Genomic DNA, 23,848 nt, shown 5'->3' with positions numbered 1-23,848 from the left:
CGCGGAAACAAACACATGCAATAAAATAAAGTGAAATTAAATGAAGTTAAAGAAAAAAACAATGAAAAATTAATAGTGTGCAATATAGACAAGATGGTATGCATGAAATTGAAGCATTTTTTCCAAGCATCTATTAAGTTTGCTACTAGGCCTACTATCAGCAGCCTACTACTGTAATAGGCTGATATTAGTAATGACAGCTAGTTCTATAGCTTCTTTGTGTGTGTGTGTTTGTGCACCTTACCACTGGATCAAATCTAGATCTTCAATAAGTGATTATGTGGTCCAGAGTTTGAGAGATAATACCTACTGCTGCAAGTACATTACTGTCACTATGACTATAAATGTGACTGTCATCAACACAATGTTTAATATTCATTCAACATGTATTCCTTTGCACTATTTGTATTTGTTTACAATTTACACAAATAATTGACTTAGAGGTAGATATTGTATGTTGTTGGTCATTATTGCTTTTTATATTAAAACACATATTTTTTCACCTACTTGTATGCACATAATAGTTCTATGTTTACCTTTACCTATCTTTGTTCAGCTTTGTTGTCCTTGTTTTTAGCTCTGTGTCTACTTCTATCTATCTTCCTGGAAGTGCATGGGTCATTAATCATAACCGTTGTCAAATCCCCAGCTCACCTCCAAGCCTTCTATCCTAAGAACAGCAGGGGAGTCACGAGTGGAGAGAGGCGACCAATAGTGTAGCAGAGATGTTTACCTGTGCGCCACATCTCCGGGCGGTGATTGGTCCGGTAGCCGCCCTGAGGTGACGTCAGGAGGAGCGCTGCTGGTGAGGTTGCCAAGTACAGATTCTGTGTGAGAGCGCTCCGAGTTGGAGAGACAGACGGACCCTGGACACGGCTGTTGGACCTTACTGTCTGCCACATTTCAGGTAGGAACGACTGCTGCTACACGGTCATGACACAAACTTTCATTCGGACTCTTCCACATAGGCTGGATAGATAGTTGGAGCTCGGTTTCCTTCCAGGGGGGCTTTGACAGCTCGCTTTCAAGCAACATTTATCAGTGAGAAACATTAGCTAACCTTAACGGGCGCTTTAAATTCACTCCGTGTTATGGGGACTTTTCGCTTAGAGGAACTTAGATTGAATGACTTTAAAGCTATAACTATATTTAGCTTTTCTACAGCGGATACAGCTGAAGTTAACAGCAGCCGTCAGTCGCGTTATGTACTCTCATTCACATCGGGAGGACCTCTATGTAACTGAAGCTGCAGTTTCGAAGATCAGATACTGACATGGAATATGCGAGGGACTGAAGTGATAGCTTACTTGTCTTCTTCCATACAAACCAGTATAACTAGACTGCTCTGTGAATAAATGCAGTGTAATAAAGTCAAGTTTATACAGTTTATACATCACTTTATATTAACGTTATCTGTCTGCAGTGGTCCCTAAAGAGTCCTCTGTCTATCTACAAAGAACTCGAGGCTATGTCTTGAGAGAGCCCTGGCGGTGTTATTGTTAATCTTTACAGGAGAAATGGCTCGAAGGTTTTCTCAGTAAACATGACATGATGTGTAATTTTCCACTACTTAAGTATTTTTAGTTTTTACCCCTTCCCTCATTTCTCATTTCTCCTTCCCTTTTTCTGTTTCCCTCTCCCTTTCTCTCTCAACACACTCTCGCCCTCACACACACACACATACACATACACCTCACCTCTTCTGTCTATGGGATCTTGTAAGGAGTAGTCTGCTTATCAATTAATAAGCTCACTATGAGAGGAGATTTGTTGTGCGTCACTGACACCGGCTGACCAATCAGACTGCTGTTAGTAAATCTCTGGGTGCACGGGGTTGATTGATAAGGGGCCATGTAGTTTTGGATAGGCACCATGGCAAGCAGTTGACATCTGTTGAGGGAGCGATGGTGTGGACTAGTTGGATCGTTTTCTGATTCCAATAATAGTTCATGTTCATAGACGTAACAAGTTAATAAACAGGGAATCACAAACTGCCCCCTCACTGCTGTCTCCCTGTTTGTGCTTTTAAACATGTTGCTCTTGGCACGCAGGAAAAAGCACTCGCTCACCACTGCAGAGATCTGGGATCTTTTGTCAGTTCAACCATTTGACCTAGTGAATCATTTTTATTTGTTGTACAAAATATGTGAAAGGAATTTTGTTGTGCTGGCTCCAGCTTCATTGAGCTGCATGTGCATTTCACCCTGGTCAATGTGCATATCTCTACTTCTCTACAAATGAGGAAAGATTTCCAAAGAGACAATAAAGCCATTAAGGTAAACCATTACAAATGAAGGGTTACTGTCCATTAACAATGCGTTATACTGTATGGAAGGTGGTTCAAATTGTGATTCAAATCAGATTGATTAGGAGGGCCCAGCCTTCTGCAGCTCTGAAAGCATTAAAAGATCATAGATGAAGATCATTTCAAGCTTCCTGTGTAGCAAATATGCTTTACAAGAATGCAGTCCTTTGCAGTCTTTGTTCATAACTTGGCAGCAGATTGGAGTTTGGAGCTGTGTCATAAATTGTCTGCTGAGATATGAAATAATAGTAGTAAAGGCAGCCAAAATCAATATTTGTCAGTGTTCAAAGACAAAAGAGAACCAAATTGTTAGTGTGTTAGATTGTTATCAACACTTTTTTGTAGAGACACACGAGCAAGCCAGTTTAGAGAACAACAAGTGTATTTGTCGAGAGATGTGTTCAAGAGCTCAATTTGGTCAAGTTTTAGTTCAACTTCAGATATCTGGTTTTAATATACGCTTGTCTGTTTGATTCTGTGTGTGTGTGTGTGCACGCACGCGCACAAGTGTTGCCAAACGTTTTCACATCATTGCATTTTAAATTTCACCCTCAAGCAACACACCCTAACTACACGTCAGTTTGTCACATTTAACTGTGGCCGTGTGTATGTATGTGTGTTTCTTCTGTCCACTGCACATCACAGGAATGGGAAACCAGTGAGTACAGCGAGTCTCTTCTGTGTAAACCTTAAACAAGTGTGGATGCTGCATGTCACTTACTACTCAGGGAATGTGGTTTTGGTATTGTGCATCTCCCTATCTCAAGCCTCTTCTATCCTGTTGCTTCTTGGGTTTTGAGCAGCTTATCTTCACCGATTGGTCAAACCTGGGCTGTTTTTGCCCATACATGCTCATACGATACCTGCATGTGTCTCTCCTCTACTCTCCCATATTTTTAAAACTTGCCCCTATCTGCCCCTGCGTGTCTTAAACCTGAACCTTATTCTGCTGTTTAATGGCATTTGCCTGTTTGAAAACCAGACCCCCTTGCTCAACTTTGACATTGTCCTTAAAGCTCGAAATGTGTTATTTGAAATGTAATGTGACGTTACCTAATGTAAAACATATCCAGATGTTTGTGCCACTGAAGTGAATGTGAAGGAGATTTAAGGTGCATGTTGGTATTTTCTGGGGACGCAGTTGCTGCCTGTAGATTTCTAAAATGAACACAACCAGTGACAAGCAAGGGTTGCTGCATTCATAGTTTTCAAATTACTTTGATGTTTAAATGACTTTGATGTTCAATATCACCCATTCTCAGTGCATGAATTAACATGCATCTCCATGAATCTCCATATAAGCAAGGTGAAATGCTAAAAACACGCAGTATGTGAGAGGTGTTTTCACTCTTTCCCTGGCTTCAGTTTCCTGCAAATGGTCTTAGGCTGTTGCAGTTTTTTTACTACTGCCCTTTTTAAATAATGCTGGTCAGATAGTGGAGATAAGTTTAGATTTATCCATGTTGATACATCTTTTCAGTGTATCAATTAATAATTTACTCTATAAAATGCCAAAAATACTGACAAATCTCCTTCACAGTTTACCAGAGCCTAAAGTGATTGTTTAAATTGCTTTTTCTGACCAGTAGTCAAAAAGTATTTTCAGTTAAATCAATACGAAATAGAGAAAAGCAAGCAAATATTCACATTAAATGGGCTGTTATCCAGAAAGTAATTGGTATTTTTACTTAGTAAATGATAAAGATATTTCCGTATTGACCAGCTAATCAGTTAGTTTCAGCACTACAAACTCAAAATCCTCTCCTTGCAACCAGACATGGGAAAGACTAAAGAATCCCAACATGCCAGAACATAGAAAAATCACCCAATTCTTTGCACAAAAACTGTCCTGTATTCTTTTGTATTTTCACACATTGATTAGTACGCCTTGACCTATTCCAGATAATTTTTCAATGGAAACATTGGGGGAAAACCCTGTAATGGATCCCCAATTTCCACAGAAACAGACTGGTGTCAAGTTGAAGATGTATTCAGGAATAGAGTTACAGTCTACTATGTATTGTTTGTTTGTCCCCTGCAGTAGTTATTAGACTTCAGGAACAGAGGTCCCACCCAATACAGCAGATTTAACAGCAAAGCTGTTACACACATTTGACTGGACTTCCTCATACTGCTTCCCCATAGTACATTGCTTTGCATGTGGCTTTTTCAGGCTTAATTTAGAGATGCTTCCTTTTACTTGCAGTGGAGGAAATGATGAATGACACTTTGAATGAAGCTTTGTTCCTTTTCTACTTGAGATTACATTACAAACAGCTTGATGTTTATCAGAACATAACAGGCTCTAATGTGAACCTGATGTGGTGCAAGCAGCACTACGTGTGTGTGAGGCCAGCGTCAGTACAAAGCCGGCAGTAGCAGCAGTGCTGTTTTTCTCAGGCCATTTTTTTGCACCTTTTCCCGTTTAGTAATTTCATGGCTCCAAACAAATCTGCTTATGCTAAGGTAGGTGGAGTGGCACAGATGAGTTTGTATTAATGCAGATTAGGTGGTGGAGTGCAATTTGGTATTTGTTTTGTCGTGAAATTGCACCTACGTTTTCGGCTGCTCAGACCGCCTTTTACCGCAATGTTAATGCAAACAGCTATTTTTGTGCTATAGTTGAAACACACAAAGACTTCTACAAAATCTTATAAAACTCTTAACATTTAAAAGCACATTAAAACATGCATGCAAATGATGAATTACACTTTGAATGAAGCTTTGTTCCTATAGTACTTTGGGTTACATTGTCCAGTAAGTTTATATCAGATGCACACAAAGTTGTACCTCTAATCATGAATTGAAAATGGTCTTACTTACCAAAACAGTCTGTCTGTGAATTAATATGGCATTTAAAAACAGACAGTACCTCCTCAGTGGTCATGTGGAAGCATAACAAATGAATTGTACTGTATGTAGCATATACCCGATGAAGTTATATAATTTTTTACTGCTTCTTGGGTGTGATATGTCCTTCTAATCCATATCCAATAACCACACACCAGATACTTTTTTAAAAAAACTACCATCGAAGTGACCAGAATGATTTCCACCTTTGCTACCACCTGCCATTAAACACCAAAGCAATTTAGACTTTCAGATACCATAGCAGCACCTTTGGGTTTCCATGACAACAGGTATGAAGCCGAATTGAAGGCAGCGAAGTGAAGGCAGCGAGAGGGCCACCACTTTTGTGTGTGTGTGTGTGTGTGTGTGTGTGTGTGTGTGTGTGTGTGTGTGTGTGTGTGTGTGTGTGTGTGTGCGCGCATAAGACATGGCACATGGGAGAATCTACGAATCTATGCTAGTGTCTGTATCAATCAGTGACTGCACCTCAATGCAGCTAGAAGAGGCCATGTCCTATTAACATTTACTCTAAGACAGCAGCAGTATTAAGCCTTCCCCTGTCTATCGCTTAATGCCACTCATACATACAATTCAGCATTTAAATGAGTTGATTCTGGACTGATAGGGAAATGATCAACTGTTCTATTATATTGCCTTTAACAAAATGGCTCTTGTACAATCCAGAACAATATGTTACATCATCTCATATAGACAGACTGTGAAGTTGCCAGGCAGGCAGCAGGAACAGAGGAGGAGTGAGGCATGCTGATATGAACAGGGCTATTTTAGTCTTCCAGGTCTTGAGTTATAGGCACTTTCTGGGTTTAGATGATGATAGCTGTGACAGCAGGGTCCTCTGTGATCAGTCCCACTCTTGAGAGTATGGTGAGGACAAACATCTGAATGTTAACTTCTCCTGAGAAATATGTATTATAATATGAATGTGAATAAGTGAGACAAAATCAGAATCAAAATCAGAAATACTTTATTAATCCCCGAAGGGAAAATAAAGAATTTCTGATTCTGATTTCGTCTCACTTGTTCATATTTCTTAGGAGAAGTTAACATTCAGATGTTTGTCCTCACCATACTCTCAAGAGCGGGACTGATCACAGAGGACCCTGCTGTCAAAACTGAAAATGGAAAACAACCAAAGAATTAATGTTGTTTGTGTCTTTTTCTGACTCTTATAGGTAGGACTGTTTTTATACTCTATACCTTGGCCTGATATTTGATTTGGCCCAGTTTGTGAAGCTAATTCGTATCACCTCACTTAAACTTGCATTACACAAGCTCAGTAAAGTTACACACACATTACAGATAAGCTGACATTTCATAGACAGATACGCTTCTGAGTTTTTGGTTCTTCACAACAGTGTGCTTCTTGAGACAGATCTTAAAGTTTCAGTCATACCATTGCAAGTTTGACAGTAACAGTGTTACACCAAAGTAAACACCAGGGAAAAACCTTTATCTGCTGTTCTTAGGAATTTGTCAACTTGAGTTATGTGACCTGTGTCCACAGCCCTGCTCACAACCAGTGTTTTATGCAGCCCTCACACAGCTTTTAGCTGTGGTATAAAAAGATGAATCACTGTATACTTGAACTCATATACTTCCACAGCGACAATCGGGTCACTAGAGTGAAACTATAGTTTACTTATTAACCTTGTAGATATTGGCCATGACTTTTAGCCCTCTTTATTATAAACTCCAGTCTTGTTGGTTATAACAATACTTGAACATGACTGCATGAAATAACAATTCATAACATGTCCAAATAAAGAAAAGAAATTCTATACATCTAGACCAGATCCTCTGCACTGTCTGCCATGTTGAACCTCCAAAGTAACCACAACATTGCAGCAGCCACTTTGAATGACGATGAAACACAACCTGAACCACAACCTTGCAGATTCAGGACTCAACAATGACAATAAACAACAACGACCCAGTATTTACCTGTGACAAGTATTTTAGTATAATGGATGAAATGCAGCCTGAGCCTGTGTTCAATACCAGGTGTCATACAGTATGTTTTGTGTGTAAAAATTGTATTAGATAGGAAGCAGGATTTACCGCATTCTTAAGTCATTTGAGACACATGCAACTGTCTTTGTAACAGACTGACCAAATTTTGCAACAGCCTGTTTGGCAAGTTGGTTGTAACCATCGTAAGTGGTAAGTTTAGGACAGTTCCTTGACTAAAGCTGTGGAATAGAAGTTATCCTTTTGGCATCATGAAATTCATAGTTTTGGCATCGTGAAAGTTGATTGTGCTAAACAATTAGTCAGTTACTTCATTTCATTATGTGACTTTTAGCTGCAGGAAGTGCTCTTCTCCAATACATACCCACAGGGCTAATCCCAAACTCGATGTCTCAAAGGCTAAACCCCAGCCGTCGGGCCCAAAAATTTAAATATTCACAACACAACGACCATATAATGCTCACACAGCAATGGGACCTGCCTCTAACTAGTGGTTTTTACAAACAAACCTTCTTTTCCTTACAATATAGCATTGCATACTGTTAGTGTGTCATCACAAGTGGCAGTAATCCACTTTATAAAAAACAAAAATAATCATTATAATAATCAACAATATAAGAAAGGTGAGCAGCAATATCAGTGCAGTATTGTATTTACTGCAGGTGGGGGATGGAGGCAGTTAAACTGTTTGTATTAATGAGCATTTCCTCCTTATCCTCTTTTTCTTCACTAGTATTGTTTCTGACCGTAACAACAAGAAGATGCCACTGGGTGACGATTGCCATCCCTGGAAAAAGAAGACCACAGATGTGAAGGATCAGTATGACTTCAAAGACATCCTGGGAACGTAAGTGTGTCAGTGCCCAGAGAGTTTTCACACTCTGGGAAACATCACCACAATTTTGAATACAGGGTGTGTGTTTTTACATTTTTAAGTATGCATTTAATGCGTATTTGACAGAACATTTGCATTCATTTTGTTTCTGATCCCGACGCTTTTGAATGGATTGAATTATTTTTTTTATTATCATGCAAGTATTTGGGCAGTTAATTATTGCTGTGTAATGACTGGATAGACCCTATTTGGTAAGGAGCGATTGGCCATGAATGTATTACTGTGCAACTAGCCTCCTAACAAGGTTTTGCTGTATTTTGTAAATGGGTCTCTGCTCGATGTATATTTTTGTTGGGCTGCTCCTCTCTGTGTCCCTAGATAAACAGCTTGATGTTTATCAGAACATAACAGGCTCTAATGTGAACCTGATGTGGTGCAAGCAGCACTACATGTGTGTGAGGCCAGCGTCAGTGCAAAGCCGGCAGTAGCAGCAGTGCTGTTTTTCTCAGGCCATTTTTTTGCACCTTTTCCCGTTTAGTAATTTCATGGCTCCAAACAAATCTGCTTATGCTAAGGTAGGTGGAGTGGCACAGATGAGTTTGTATTAATGCAGATTAGGTGGTGGAGTGCAATTTGGTATTTGTTTTGTCATGAAATTGCACCTACGTTTTCGGCTGCTCAGACCGCCTTTTACTGCAATGTTAATGCACACAGCTATTTTTGTGCTATAGTTGAAAGACTTCTACAAAATCTTATAAAACTCTCTAATGTTTAAAAGCACATTAAAACACAATATTAAGACAGTCTCTCCATGCTGGTAAACTATTTCCTTCAGATTACACATTTATCCAGCAAAATCATTACAGGAGGTATCTGTGTCCTGAGCACTATTACAGATTTTGTGACATTTTTCTTCGGGCAAAACACCATTTTTTCGGGTAATCAAAAGGATATTTTCCATCAAGTAAACAGGATTATTTGGGAGCGGTCAGTGTGTGTAGTCTATTGCAATTTAATACAATAACCCCGCACTGAATTTTAAGTTATAGAATGGCACTGCAGTATATCTTTGTGAAACTTATAATGTCCACTTTTGTTGTCACTGTGTCATCAAGAACCCTGTTGATTTTACCTCACTGACACAGTGTCAACAAACCAGCCACAAAGCATTACATCAAAGGCTGATAGTCTGCTTCCAGCATGTAAATGATTGTAGACAGAACATTAGAAAACACCTCTTAAGGATGTGCAGTTCACAGTGAAACAGCAACACTAAATATACAGCCACATAAATTGCCACAGAGTTGAGCCAACACCTCTGACACAGTGTCAACGAAAACTGAACATGATACACTTCACAAAGATAGGAGTTGTTGCTGGGCTGCTGTATTGGATTACATTAGATTGTACGGGAGTGTTTAATAACTCTTAAGGATCTCTCAAAGGACTTTACAAAGACACACTACAGCTAGACCTAACTAATCAGCAATCATTTATAAAGCTACACGGGCTGAGAGAGCTCAACACAGCGCAACTAAAGAAAACGTGCAAATGGACAAAACACAAGCTAATGTGTGTTATAGTGCTTAAATGTCAAACTTTTTAGTTGAATAGCTGCATTTTTCTTTATTCCAACATTTTTATCGACAGACACAGTACAGACATGTAAAAAGACGTACAGTGATTTACAGTAATGAGTTTTACTTGACATCAGTTCCAACCTTGGATTCTAGGTCCTCTGTCTGTCATTGTGTGTTTATGTCTGCATAGCTGGTGAGTGTGAGACATTTGGGGAGGGTGTGCGGCTGCTTTTTTACAGCGATGCATGAGGTTTATTTTCATTTTGAGGACAAGATTTTTTGCTGTGGCAATCCTAATGTACGCCTGTGTCTACGTAAAGGAAGTACATCTGTCTGGTGGCTGTAATTGATTTCCCACCCAGGTGACAATGCATGAACAAAGACCCCTTATCCCACAGCAAGCTTGGAAGTAGCTTCATACATTGACACATTAAGATTAGATGCATTCAGTCCCATGTGTACGCTGGGATCGATCCTGCTGCAGGCCCACTTTTGTTCTACAGTAAAGCCACAAACATGATCTTTACATGTATGTTTGTTTTAATCTGATTTCTTTTTTTTAAATTTAGATTTTTAGTTTTCACCCGTATTTCAGTATTTTCGATTGACCTGAAAATGAAAAATGGATGACGTGCTTCTGTGTATGACAGTGCTTACCAAGACATTGGCAGGTTAAATCCCATATCAGCAGTACTTTCTGAGAGGAGCATTATGCTGTGGAATACTGTGGGGATATTTTGCCCTGAGTTCTGTGCTGTGTCTCCTTATTTGCTGTTCTGCTTTTCTTGGTGCCTTCGAATCTCTCGTAAACCTCTTAACTTTTGAGGACATTGTGTGTGTGTGTGTGATATCCATTTGTCTCAAAATGGTCATGCTTGGTTTGTGGAGTGCATGATGGCATGCCCACTGCTTGTCATTTGTAGAACCGTAACTCATTTGCTGCATCTCTCAAGCCCGACTTATATGGCAGTCTATTCTATATTTACGCAAGTGAGCAGGAACACCATTCTAGTACCTTACCTATACAGTGTCAACACCCAAATGTAATCTGGCACCCGCAACAATAGAGCATATTCCATCACTAAGACAGGACCATCTGAGTTCCTCCTGGGGTTGACTCGGTCCTCCTGTCTAAATGGTCCTGCTATCCATCCCACAGTGAAACATTTGCACAGCTTTCCCAAACTGGCAGAAACAATTTGGACCCTAGTTTGTTCTCAACAAACAAATTGCTCTTGAGAGTGCACAGGAGTTAAATGTAACTTTTAATCCTACTACTCTTTGTTTTATTATCCTTAATCATGGATGCTGAGAGTCATAAGACAGGATGTTTATCCAAGGTGTCTTACTTGAAGCACCTTTTAGATACACCCACATCCTTGTTAGTCCAGGATTAAGTTGTGTGAACACTAGCTGAATCCAAGATGAAACCTAAGCTTGTTTTGTGAGTTTATGAAACCATCCTTATTCTTTTTAAACACTGATGCACAGAGGATAGAACAAATATTTTAAGCACCTAATGAAAAGGTCTGATGTAACTTAACCACAGTTACAAACATTGCCACAAAAAACAAAAGTCATAGCAGCTTAATGGCCGCTTACCATCTTTCCTGTCTGTATCTCTACTGTAAACACTCTAATAAAGGCAAAATGTTAGCTACTTCCAAGTTAAAGTCATTCATGACAAACGTGGGATATTATGTACAGGTAAATATAGCAATATCAAGCCAAACTGAAGTTGTATTAAGTGTATAAGCACAACTGATGGGTACATACATGAAAATGTTTTCCGATCCTTTCAACCCTCTCATTGTCCTCCCTCCAGTTCTCCACCTGCACCGGTTTGGTGCTGAATTTGTTTATGGAGAGATCACCAGCTCACCGCATCACTCAGTTGTGAGCCACATTCATTTGCCATTGCTGGATTGTTGTCTTGGTAACAACAGGAAACACTTTCCATAATGGACTCAAAACAGTCACTATGGAAACAAAGTTTTTGATTTGCTATTAATAATCCATCACTGGGTGCATATGTGTGCATTGTACAAGAGATAAACTCACTCTCTCTTTTACAAGAAAACACAGGGAAAAAAATGACACACATACAGACATTTCTCTATAAATGTACTTGTGTTTCTGGAGCCTCCCTCACTCATATTATCCCCATGAAGGATGTAGGTGCTACAAACCTCATCACCAAATAAAACCTTTAACATGTCTCAAACAAAAAACCCCATCAATTTACCTGTCCTGAACTAACAAAAAAAGGTCAATTATTAAATACAGAATAATGTACAGTATAGTTAAAAACAGTTTTATTTATACTTTAAACTGTATTCTTTGTGGTAAATCAGTGAACATCATAAAAAAAGAGCATATTACATTTTTTCTGACTTATCATTTATTGGCCTCTGCATACAAAGTATAAAATTGGTTATCTTGTTTCGATGTTTAGATGTAATAAACACATTTTCAGTGCATATTATATGACAAATACACCATCACAAACAAATAGTTCTTACATTTCTTTATTTCTTTGTCTGTCTTTAGTGACACAAATGATAATGATAGGGGGAGTTTGAACCGTATTCCAGTGGCATGTACAGGTTTGTACCGTGAATCCCCAGCTACTGCCAAATGTTTTTGTAATCAAAGCAGATGGGATTAATAATGCACACAGAGGCAACAGCACTTTCACTGCAATCAACTCAAATCCTCTTTCGTCTTCCTTCTTTTTTCATTTCTGTTACGTATGTTAATCTATCCCCCCCCCCCTCTGTTTTTCTGTTTGTGTCTATCTCTGTCCAACCCAGCCCAAAACCACATCCCTGCTGTCAGAAATCCAGCTCCATTTTGGCTCCTCATCCCTGTCACCTGTTCGCTTAATATAGTTGTTTCCTGATTTCACACTGTGTTCACTGTGGAACAGGGATCCCAGTGTGTCCTGCTGTCCTTTGATTTTCATCTGAAATTAAAACTTTCATTATACAAGGATCAGGACACACAACCATGCATAAGACCGAACCATTGATCCTCTGCAGAGTCATTGTCAATAAGACATAGTATACAGTCAAATAACAATCGACTCTTACAGTTAAATTGTTGGTAACATTAAAACCCTCTATGTCACAATTATCTGCAATACCAAAACTAAAAAAAAAATGTATACCATGTCATGCATACACACACAAACCCATCCATCCAGACCTTGTTGCTTGGAAAGTTTGGATTCCCTTGGCTTCCCCGGCGCTTCCATTGGCTTTATTTCAGATATTGACTTGCCCTGCGCTCTCCAGCGTATGTTGTTCAGTATCATTCAAACCTGGCTGGTTATAGATTCACAGGTCACGTATTTGGAAAATTGATATTGATATTTTCTGTATAAATGCTGTAACTCTATTATATGACAGCAGAAACTATTTTTAGCGTTGCACCAATTCTACTTTCATTGCCATATCAGATCACAGATCTGTGACATATGTAGTCATTAGGAATAAATGTTATTCCGAATCTGTATGTCCTGTAATATTGATGTAATATACTGTAGAAAACAGTATTATAAAGATTATTAAATTCAATACAGCAAACAGCAGCTCTGTGTTGTTTTGTCATTGTTGATTTTTTTTCATCATTCCCACACTCAGCTGCTGGCTTTGAGGTTTCTCTCCTGATGACAAACTCCACAAATGGGCCATGTTGCCGTTTGTGACATTTCAGTGGCTGCACATGTTCTCACGCCGACAGCAGCAAGGGGAAATTCTCAGCATTTTCACCCCAGAATACATTGCAAAACACAGGGACTGGGCATGGGAGGGAGTGGAGGGTAAGAGTATGGGAGCGTCGTGTAATCATCTGAAATCGTTAGGGCTGATGGATTGGCCCCCGCCTGTTTCTGTCGCTCATGTCGAACGGTGACCCAGTAGCCCCTGCCCTCGCTGGTCGTATGATCAGCTATTAGCCACAATTGATTTGGGAAGAGGAATGTGTGTTTATGTGTGGGTGAGGGAGAGACAGAGACAACAACACTTTTTTTTTCTGCACTGTTGTGTACATTCATGAACGCATATGTTTGTAATTGACGGTTCAGAGTAGTTCTGTATGTCTTTCCTCTCTGTTTTCTTCTTGAAGACCTCCAATGTTCCCATCCCTCTCACTCTCTCTCTTCCTCTCTGAATGAACACATAGCTCCCATTCATCACACATCCTGTCTTTTTACAAAGCAAGGAGCCCTCTCGCCCACAGCCTGTTATTTTGGATTTTTGTGCATCACGACTTCAGAGTGAGCTTATCTTCCTCATTGCCTTTTAATCCATATTCAGTGTATAATAGTCCACAACGATGAAATACCTATGGTTTTAGTGCTTGATATTTTCATTAGACAAGTATGCTCACGCTATATTTGAGTAGGTGTTTTCTTGATGATGCTTTAAACTTGTCAGAATTGTTGTGTATCACAGAATCCACACAGGTTTTTGTGATACACAAATTGTAAGAGGAACCTTTTGCTCCACTAGTTCCCTCACACTCGTGCCTCTCTGCTACATTACACAGGTTTTAACACTGATTTGCCACTCTTTGAGGGCTCTTTTGTTTGCAAGAACATTTCCAAACTTTTTTTTTTAGTTCTTGACTCTTTACAGTCAGTTATTAGGAATGTGCTGAAGGTTTTATATGGACCTCATCCATTCAGAACTTAGTTATTTATCGTTACATTTAAACAGAAACTGCTTATTATGGCCAGCATTAATGAAAATGCATACTTAGTACAACTTATTGTGCATTGTTTTGAAACAATCTTCATACCAATAACATTATAAGCAATTAGTGTATTGCAACTATTTCCTGACATCAATAAGATAAAAGATATACCAGACTTTTACTTTAGATACTGATTGAATCCCTATTGTCAAACTTCTCTGCTATGATGTCTATCTTTCTGATTTTCAGATAGTGAGTAGGCAATGCAGCCCGTGACCACCCATCCCTCTGCCACCATACTTTAATGTCAGCATGCAATTCTAAAATTTAGCTGAGGTGTGGAACCCAGAAATGGGGTTTTGAGGGAATTTTAGCCCAGACGGACTGTTCGGGTGCTATTTTTGTCGCTTCTTCATTATTCAGTGTTTGTATGCTGAGTCAGAATCAAATTAATTCAAAATGATGATTAACAAAGTAGTTCAGAGACAAAAGGAAACAGCCACCTTTATGGAGCAGATGAGTCTCCCAGCATGAGAGCTGTCCCACTTCATCTATTTTTTATCTCTCTCTCTCTCTCTCTCTCTCTCTCTCTCTCTTCTCTTTTTCTGTCTCTGTCCTAACTCTCCCTCTCTCCCCATCATTTACCACAAATCATATTTATCCCATTGTATTCCTGTGGCACTTATTGCAATTTCAGTTGTTTTTATCTTCCCCTAATCATGTCTCAAATGCACAACCACCACTTTCTAGAAAAAAGTAAATTACTTTTCTTTTTCCTTGCTTTGCGTTTCTTTTGTCATAAGGTTTGATTGTGTCTAAGCTGTAGGTTGAGATAGAGCTAAGACCTTCCTTCATTACACAGTGCCCTGCTCCATTGCCCTGCTCCTGTACTCATCCTGAAAGCACAGGACAACATGTTACTGTGTCTGCCCTTGTAATTCTGTCTCAGCCACTAATAAGACCATACAGGAGTTATGAGTAAGGCTTGTGGCTTGCCTCTCTCTCTCTCTCTCTCTCTCTCTCTCTCTCTCTCTCTCTCTGTCTCTCTATCTGTCTTCTCATCTTTTCTCTCTGCATCTTTTTTGATTCAGCGCTCAGACATTATTTGTGCTCAAAAAGTGTGCAGATACCTTTAAGCTAAGTTATCTAGCAAAGTAAGATCACTACAGAAATAAAAGTCAAGTCAGCTATTGATTCATTCTGAGATTAAATCACATTCATTCTGACACTCTCATAGCATTGAGAGTTTCACCTATCTTTAAAAAAATGACTTCACCATTTCCAACTTCAACCCAATCCTGAAAAGCCATCCCTGCTTATGGCACCCTCAGCCCTTCAGTCCTGCCCTGACCTAATTCGAACAGAAGCCTGTCTCAGCACAGCACAGCTCAGCATGGCATAACCTGCTGTTCCTAGAATACACACACACACACACACACACACACACACATACACATACACACACATACAGTACATGCCCACTGTCTGGCCCACTTATGCATCTCCATCTGCTCACAGCAATATAGCCCCCTAACCATTTTAAGTACACATGCAGGCTTGTCATGTACATCTTCCCACAGTCTTTCAGGGATATTGTTTATTATGTGTGCATTTCAAAGCAATTCCTTTCAGTAAGTGGACTTGAAACAGTGGACTTGAAACAGTGGAAACAGTTGGATCTATTCTTCTTTGACATGGAGAATAAAGCACTTAAAGTTTCAGTTTCGAGTCATGTTTCTGGGCTGCCTGAAATTTTAAGTCCAGCATTCACTCTGCTTTTAGCTGCATTTTTGTCTCCACCAACTCCTGAGCACAATATTTGTGTTTAGCTCGCTAGATGTTCGACATTCTTTGGTAGCTACTTGCTAAGTTGGTCTGCCTTTGTAGTTAGGCAGATAGTTTACAGTGGCTTTATCAGATCTTTTTAGCTGAAAAGACTGGCTTACTGCTGCCGGAAACTGTATTGTTGAGAGCTGTGAGACTGAACTAGTAAATGCACAGACCATAAAACCAAAGCAATGAGCTAAATGTGGCTAAGAATCTGTGTAAAGATGCAGAGTGGATTCTCATTCTCTGTGTACTAGAAACTTAAGAAATAGTTCCTACTTAAACACACATAATTTTGCAATGTATAAGATCCTGTCACAGAACCACAATGTACATCACACACTGACCATTACTGAAGTCAAAACATTGTTCAACACGTGTATACCTAGATTTACAGTTGTTTGCATTTGACATATTACAAATGTTAAGCACTATATACGATGTGAAAATGTGTTTTGTTAATGGTTCATGGTGTCTGAAGTGCACACCAGATGTCCAAATGTAAATTGTTAGTCGTTCCCACATTCAGATTTACAGATTGACAGAAACATTTGTGAGGTTGGGGAGGAAGAGTGGGAGGAATGGTGGAAATCCAGTGTCACTGTCTACCTTGCCATCGCCATACTCCCCACTGGAACTGATAATACACAAGGAGCAAAATTTGTCTTTAGGTATTTGATTGGTCACTTTACTCCAGTCATTGCATCTCTATATTGCTCCTATTTCTTAATATGGTCACTTCCTCTCAGTGAGCCATAGTGTGGCATTCACTGAGGTCTTCAGCCAAAGGACACAGTTACTGGCAGTGAGTCAAACATACCATGGCAACACTCATATTAAGGGACTATTAAGATGAGAGAGAACAAAACATGATGATACCATCAGATTATATTTTTTATCAGTTAAAATTAAACCTTAAAAATCCCTATTTTATTACATTTGTGATAATTGGGGTGTAACGGTACATGTATTCATCCTGAAAGATTTTCAGGTCAGTACTCAATTATCGCAAATATGTGACTTTACTCAGAGGAAAATACAGGATAAGCATACGCTCAAAGTGCTTCAGCACCAGTGTAATGTTCCCTCACCAGCACATAGTTTTATAGATAAATTAAAGCAAGGTTGATTTATTGTCTTTTTTTTAGTTCTTACTGACCTGACATAAATGTTTGAATGGCTGGATTTTTACATGAGAATTATGGCCCATCAGCTACTGTTAAATGTTTTAATTTAAAAAATTAAAACACTTAACAGAAATTTCTTGCTTGCCACACTACCAAAAACATACTGAACCATGACCCCCAAACCACAGGATATATGTTAATAATTTGACTGAAAGATTAATAATTTGTAGACGTTTTACATTACCTTAAACTTGCATTAACTGTAGAGCTGAGGCTAACTGCTGGGTCGGGTGATAATTCTCTGTAGGTTTATCACTACGAGTGACCCCTTTTTACATTACATGCAGTAATTTAATCCATTGTTAATATAAAAATATTGATTGTAGCAGCTACAAGGTCTCACATTTCACGAAGGAATCCAAACAGAATTATTATGCTCTTACAATTATACAGTATAGCTCCCTTCAATATTTTAGAGAAATATATCTAGAATTGTAATTATATATTGCATTGGAGCATTAAATTTAGCTCATAGTGCTTGCTTACACTAAGCTGTTATGCATTGTGTTAGTTCACAGATAAGGAGAGTGATTGTGGTTTGGTTTTGCAGATCTTTGTGTTTGGATTGCCCACAGAGCAAAGATGGTCTTTTTATGTTTCAGGGCCAGTATCGCAGTTGGGTATCTCTCAGCTCTGATTGGACCAGATGGTCCTTCCCTATGTCTCTCTTGACCTTTCCACAGTTACCATTTTGTCATCTGCTTACATACCTTCTTGACCAACTTCTCAGCAGGACAGATGGCGCAATTGGTTGGAGTTTGAGAAACGTGGGATTTACATGGGAAAAAAACAAAAAATACATGGCAGAACGTCAAGGAAGGTCTGTATTCTCAAAACATATGAGGAGCACTTCCTTGTTTATTTTATAATCAAAATCAACATTGATATTAAAAACATGTACATGTATTTGAGTTTATTTTAACACGGCATATGTACTGCGCATGTCTGCATTTGGCACAGACACCTACAGTATGTAACACAGCAGATGGTGACAAAAAAACTGTTTTCATAAAAAGAGAAGGGACTGAGACTGAACTCCTGTTAAATACAAGAACAAGTTATGTGCCTGTGTGTTTGCTGTACGAGCGTGAGCACAAATGCATGCATGATGGCATGTGAGATCCTAATTCCTTGGTTTTAATTCCCTTTGATGCACCGAGTGAGGCATCGTGGGATACGTACATGAAAAGGTTGCTTGTAGCAACAGAAACTAAGCAACACCGAGTCTGTATTTTAAGCAAGCAGCTTACTTGGAGACAGAAGAGAGTGATGTAATAAAGAGATCAACTCTGCTAATATTTGAACTTTTTGAGCAGTGAAAGTAAAAAGGCTGCCTCTTGTCCACTGTTTGGGCAGGATACAAAGTGTTTGGATACAGGACTTGTGCACAACAGCACAATGTCGATCACTGGAATATATGTTGTTTCATTGGCATGTAAATATTTACTCTTTGAGGCTCCGCACATTTAAATTGTGTTGCTGTCTGTCTATATTTAAACTCTTGTGTAAAGTATTTGCACAGTGAATTTCTGAGAACACACCCTACTGTTTGGATAGTGGCAGTAAGCGTGTCTTTATTGAGGGTTTATTGGCTAATAGCTGTGCAGTGGTACTGTGTGTGTGTGTGTGTGTGTGTGTGTGTGTGTGTGTGTGTGTGTGTGTGTGTGTGTGTATCCTCTTCCTGGACTCAGGTCCCATGGTGGTGATAAGAATGTCCTGTTAGGAACAGGAACGGCTCAGTAAACACAGTTGTTTACTTTATAATCCAGTTGAAACCTTTGCTAGGATTAAGCTCTCACCACACTACTCAGCTCCCATCAAATATTCATCACAATTATGCTCTTCATGTTTTCTGAGCCTGCACTGTGTCAGTAGCAGGGTAAAAATTGACTTTTGTCTTTCTGATTTTCAGGGGCAATGTTGTCTATCTGGTGGGCAATTTTGTAGAGATATCAAGTAATCAACTGAGGTTAGTGTAACGTCTGTCCCACAGCTGGACACAGGCCTCTTAAAAGACTTTCTTCTACAGTTCCATCCTTTGAGTAGAAATATAGTGGCTTTCCACAGTATAGTCTGTAGAAAAGCATTTGGATGAGTGAGCCTATGCTGCCAATGAGAGACGGAACAGGGCTTAAGTGTGGTGGCATCTTCCTCCTCTTCATCAGTGCTAGTGAAAATCTTTCTAATCTCAAAATATATCACTTGGATAATACAATAGTGAGCTGTAAGCAAATGTCTTTGGCAGTAGAACTAAGCAGACCATTGCCAGCCTATAGCGATATAATTATTGCTATCGTGCCCAGAATAAACATGCAAAGAGATTGTTGCCCAACAAGATGAAAATGTTACCCTGCAACTCACTGACATTCAGAAAGAATGTAAGTATCTTTTGGTATTACATGAAAACAATGTCCAATGTCATTTTGTGACAGGAAGTGAGGGGTAAAAGGCTTCTGTTTCTGACAAACAATGCACAGGCTTTATCTGCAGTCCAGCTGCACTAGTCTTTGCAAGTTCAAGCAACGATGTGCCAGAGGTTCAACCAGCTTAATCACTTGTAATGTCACTTATAAATGTTTGAAATAAAATGATCTTAAATAATTAAAAATGGGACAAATTTGCTGCAGTGTGTCATTATTTCACAAGACAAATATGTGCCACTGGAAGGGGTTTTCATGCAAAATGACAAACAATCAGAATCAGAAATATTTTATTGATCTTCGAGGGGAAAATCTTTAAGGGACTTCAATGGGACTGTCCATAGTCAAAGACACATTAGTGTTCTCAGATTTTCCCAGTGTTTGTGTGAACCACTGTTTGACACTTCCCCAGAGCCCCTTGGTCTGTCAGTGGGAGCATGGAGAATGTCAACTAAATCCTCCAGATGCTACAGAGGAATGCAGCACTGACAACCTCCTCCACACAGCTGGATTTCTACCAAAGCTAATGGCCTTTCTGTGGCAGTTTTGCTTGTTGCGATGTGACCACAAGACCTCACTCTCAGGATAATTATTATTTTGATCAAGAAATGGGTTCAGTGTTGTGTTAGCTTGAGGTGGGATCTCCTGATATGCAGCTGGGGTCATGGGACATTAAAAGGCTGCCCTTCTAAAATGAAATACAAAATTATGCAGTGCCAGAAAACTTTGAGAATCCCAAAATGATTTGATAAAGCGGAAATGTACAAAATTCAAGTGTAGATTTGTAGAATTTGCATGATGAGGGGTTTCCACATTCAGTCAAGATGAGGGGTTTCCACATTCAGTCAAGCTGTGACTTGTAGTCCACTCTAACTGAGCGGTTAAAGCTACTTTATAAAGCACCTGTAAGAGAATCATTGAAACAAAGTACACTGCAATGTTTCCTACACATTTTGGACCAAGGGGAGGTTCTGCTTTGTTATGAATTTTGAAAATATTTTTCTGGACAACAGCTTCACCTTCACGCTGAAGAGGACATTGTTCATAGAGGAGTTGTGGTCTATAGGTCACGCACTTTCTCTTCTGGTCACATTGGCATGTAACCATGCAGTACTTCCTTGTTTGTAAAGCTGATATGGTTATGGTTCCTCTCTGCCCACACATACAGCTATATGTGGCCGAAGAGATACTGTAACGCACAAACTGACAGTTGACATTCACCCCACGCACACACATACAAATATACCATATATACAGTACATATAGTATATACACACACATACAGTTTTGTTTTAATGACATAACTTCAGGGGATTTTTTTTATTTTGTAGTTTGCAAAAGTGCACAATCAGGTAGTGGTTGTGAGGTTGTCTTGTCTTTGTGTCTGTTTGATTCCCAACAGTCATGCAAGAGATCCAAATGAATTTATTTTTTGATTAGGGTTCATATTGCAGCTTTAAGACATGTTTAAACGTGTTGATACTACCAACATTTACTGTTCATATACTGATTAGGTCATATTTGTTCCAAGACAAATATGCACAAGTTGATGAATGACTGCTTGGTAGCAGAAAGTATGAGTAAAATCCGATGCGCTAACTTCCCAGTAAAAATATTGCGACACTCATGCAGGAATGTTCTCTTCGGATGAAGTGAACCATGAAAATAAGTAAGTGCTGGGTTTTTTTCTATTCTTTATGGGTTGTAAAAGAGTGTTTACCACCTGCAGTTAAGTACATTTCAGAAGAACCAGGGATCTAACAATACCTCAATTCTAAATAATTCAGTGGAGCACATTCATATCACAAGGCTTCACCGTGAATTAAACTCAAAAGGATTTTAATGGTCTTGTAGTTGGCACTTTCTGAGTAAAATCATTTGACAATTTTCTTGTAGTAGCATTAGTTTTTCATAGAATAATTGTTTATTGCACAATGCAGTTTTTGTAACTTAAAAATGGCTGTCCTAGTTGGGACTCTGATCCCATCCTCATTTGTAGTCTATAGGAATGAAAGCCTTGTCATGTCATATCTTGGTTACGATAATTACCAATGTCTGCCTTGTAAGTAGCATTTACGTAACATCTTGTAAGTCATAATTATGTCTGGGATTTTTCTGAAAGCTCCGATATATCCAACCTGGCACTTCATAATATGAAAAACCATACGGATGCCGCACATCACCCAAATTACAGTATTTTTAACCCTCACGTGTCCAACTCTGCAATCACACAACAGTCTTGAGCTGTCCAGTGAAGTGAACATGTGCAAGTCGTAAACATGAGAATCTCTCCCATCTGTACAATCTATCCCATATAACGTGAATGCAGCATAAGTTCGATTGTTTGTGGGATACACAGGTGTTTTGTATTTGAGCCAATTACTGCCTTTATATATATGTTCCTTCATTCTCTGTTTGCCCTGTATGCCTGAAGAAGGTCTTTGACCAAAAGTGTAGTCAATAAAATATAGCAAACAGGTCGCAGTGTGTGAAAGCTCTTCTTGTTTATTGTAGTAACATTTGAAATGTTGCCAAATCAATAGAATAATGGCCAATAAATTAAAATGATATTGCATCATGGTAAAAGCCTACGGTTGACTCCCCTAGTGTAGTAAGAGCATGATACAGTATTTAGCTTCATTAAAGCACCACATAGACATTAATAACTGCTACCATGTGATTTTCAAAAGGAAATCATCAGCACTTATTTTGTAATTGCGATATAGTTTTTATCAAAAGTAATCACAAGGCGTGACAATTTAAAGCAACATAGACACTATGTTTCCTAATTCACCAGGGAATTCATACATTTCATAAATCTGAGGCTACTCCCACTGTAGACCTTATCTACCATTAAATCAACTGTATGGAGAAATATGTTTGTCACTCAAAAACACAAAACATTAGACAATACAGAAGTTACTGTTGCAGGGCTGAGGATTTTTAATGCAATTCACCTTTTGCTCACATTTGACCAAATCAGTATTCATGTTAGAAGGTTCATTCCTTCCTGTACCATGTCTCATTGCAGTTGTACTACTAATCGTATTAGTGTAATCTTGAGTTGAAACCTATAATTGTGAGTCAGGATTCCATGTAGTTATTGTACAGCTTTTTTTTAGTCTAAAATCTCTGGACCTCGGCCAAAGCACCAGAGTTTGTAAGAAATGTCTGCCTCTACTGTCAAATGGGTCATGGGAAAATGCATTTGCAAACACTTTTTTGCCAGTTTTAGTTCTGTTGCTTTACTTGTTTTCCATTATTGATTTTAGTTGGTAGAAAGACAGAGAGAGAGAGAGAGAGAGAGAAAGAGAAAGCAATGTAGTTATTTATTGTAGAAGGCGTCAGGGCAGATCTAGTAGCTGTGCATACTTCAGCGTGTCACAACCTAAAGTAAAACTGTTGTACAGTGTTATCTGTACACACAACATACAGAACTAGATGGTTACATGTATTTTACAACTGCCTGGTGTTTCAAAGATAAATTGCAGTTTTATTATTAACTTAAACATCAGTAAAGCATGATGAAAGGAAATGAAAGAAAGAAAGAAACTGGTTACTATACAGTACACATACATTTCCACATAATGATAATAATCCAATTGATTGATGGGCATCAGATGGGTGAAACTTTAAATTTAATTTTTGGGCCCGTATCAAACTTTGTCACCAAGATAAAACTCAGCATTTGATATTGGTGCTTCCAAATCATCCCACCAAGTTGTTCTCTCTCCAAACCTTGACTCAGCAGCGACCCAAAGACTTCAGAAGGAGGCTGAAGTTAAAAATAAACCTAATCTGGCATCAGCAGGCTAGAATTTCTACCAGCACTTGGATGTAAGTAAGTAACCAAGTTATCACAAAAGTTAAGCCAATTTAACATCGAAGCCGGAGTTTCCTTTTTTTCTCCGCAATGTCAAAGATGTATCTGAAGAGCTCTGCCTAAACACCCAGAGATAAATGGACTGCGGCCTGACTGACTGACCTCTGTGTGTGTGTTTCAGGGGAGCTTTCTCTGAGGTGGTCCTGGCTGAGGAGAAGAGGACCCAGAAATTGGTTGCTATCAAGTGTATCCCCAAGAAGGCATTAGAGGGCAAAGAAAACAGCATTGAGAATGAGATAGCTGTCCTGCACAAGTAAGTGGACTTCTATGATTT

At 39.0% G+C, this 23,848-nt stretch overlaps 1 protein-coding gene across 5 annotated transcripts in view; it reads left to right on the top strand.

Annotated features, from left to right (window-relative positions):
• Positions 1 to 750: 750 nt before the first annotated feature.
• Positions 751 to 23,848, top strand: part of camk1b (calcium/calmodulin-dependent protein kinase Ib) — a 35,267-nt gene continuing 12,169 nt past the window's right edge. For 2 of the 5 annotated variants that reach the window (XM_044179694.1, XM_044179687.1), the window contains exons 1-3: positions 2,938 to 2,963; positions 7,878 to 7,991; positions 23,696 to 23,827. In XM_044179694.1, coding sequence (XP_044035629.1) covers positions 2,953 to 2,963; positions 7,878 to 7,991; positions 23,696 to 23,827 — 257 coding nt within the window. In that variant the 5' untranslated portion in view covers positions 2,938 to 2,952. Of the gene's footprint in view, positions 908 to 2,937; positions 2,964 to 7,877; positions 7,992 to 23,689; positions 23,828 to 23,848 lie in introns of those variants that run through there. The other 3 variants (XM_044179730.1, XM_044179710.1, XM_044179703.1) reach the window with 2 other exon arrangements.

This window comes from Siniperca chuatsi, linkage group LG2, assembly GCF_020085105.1.
Source record: "Siniperca chuatsi isolate FFG_IHB_CAS linkage group LG2, ASM2008510v1, whole genome shotgun sequence".
In the NCBI taxonomy this organism is placed as follows: domain Eukaryota; kingdom Metazoa; phylum Chordata; class Actinopteri; order Centrarchiformes; family Sinipercidae; genus Siniperca; species Siniperca chuatsi.
The sequence above is the reverse complement of the archived record's forward strand: the minus strand, read 5'-3'. Positions and strand labels throughout refer to the sequence as shown.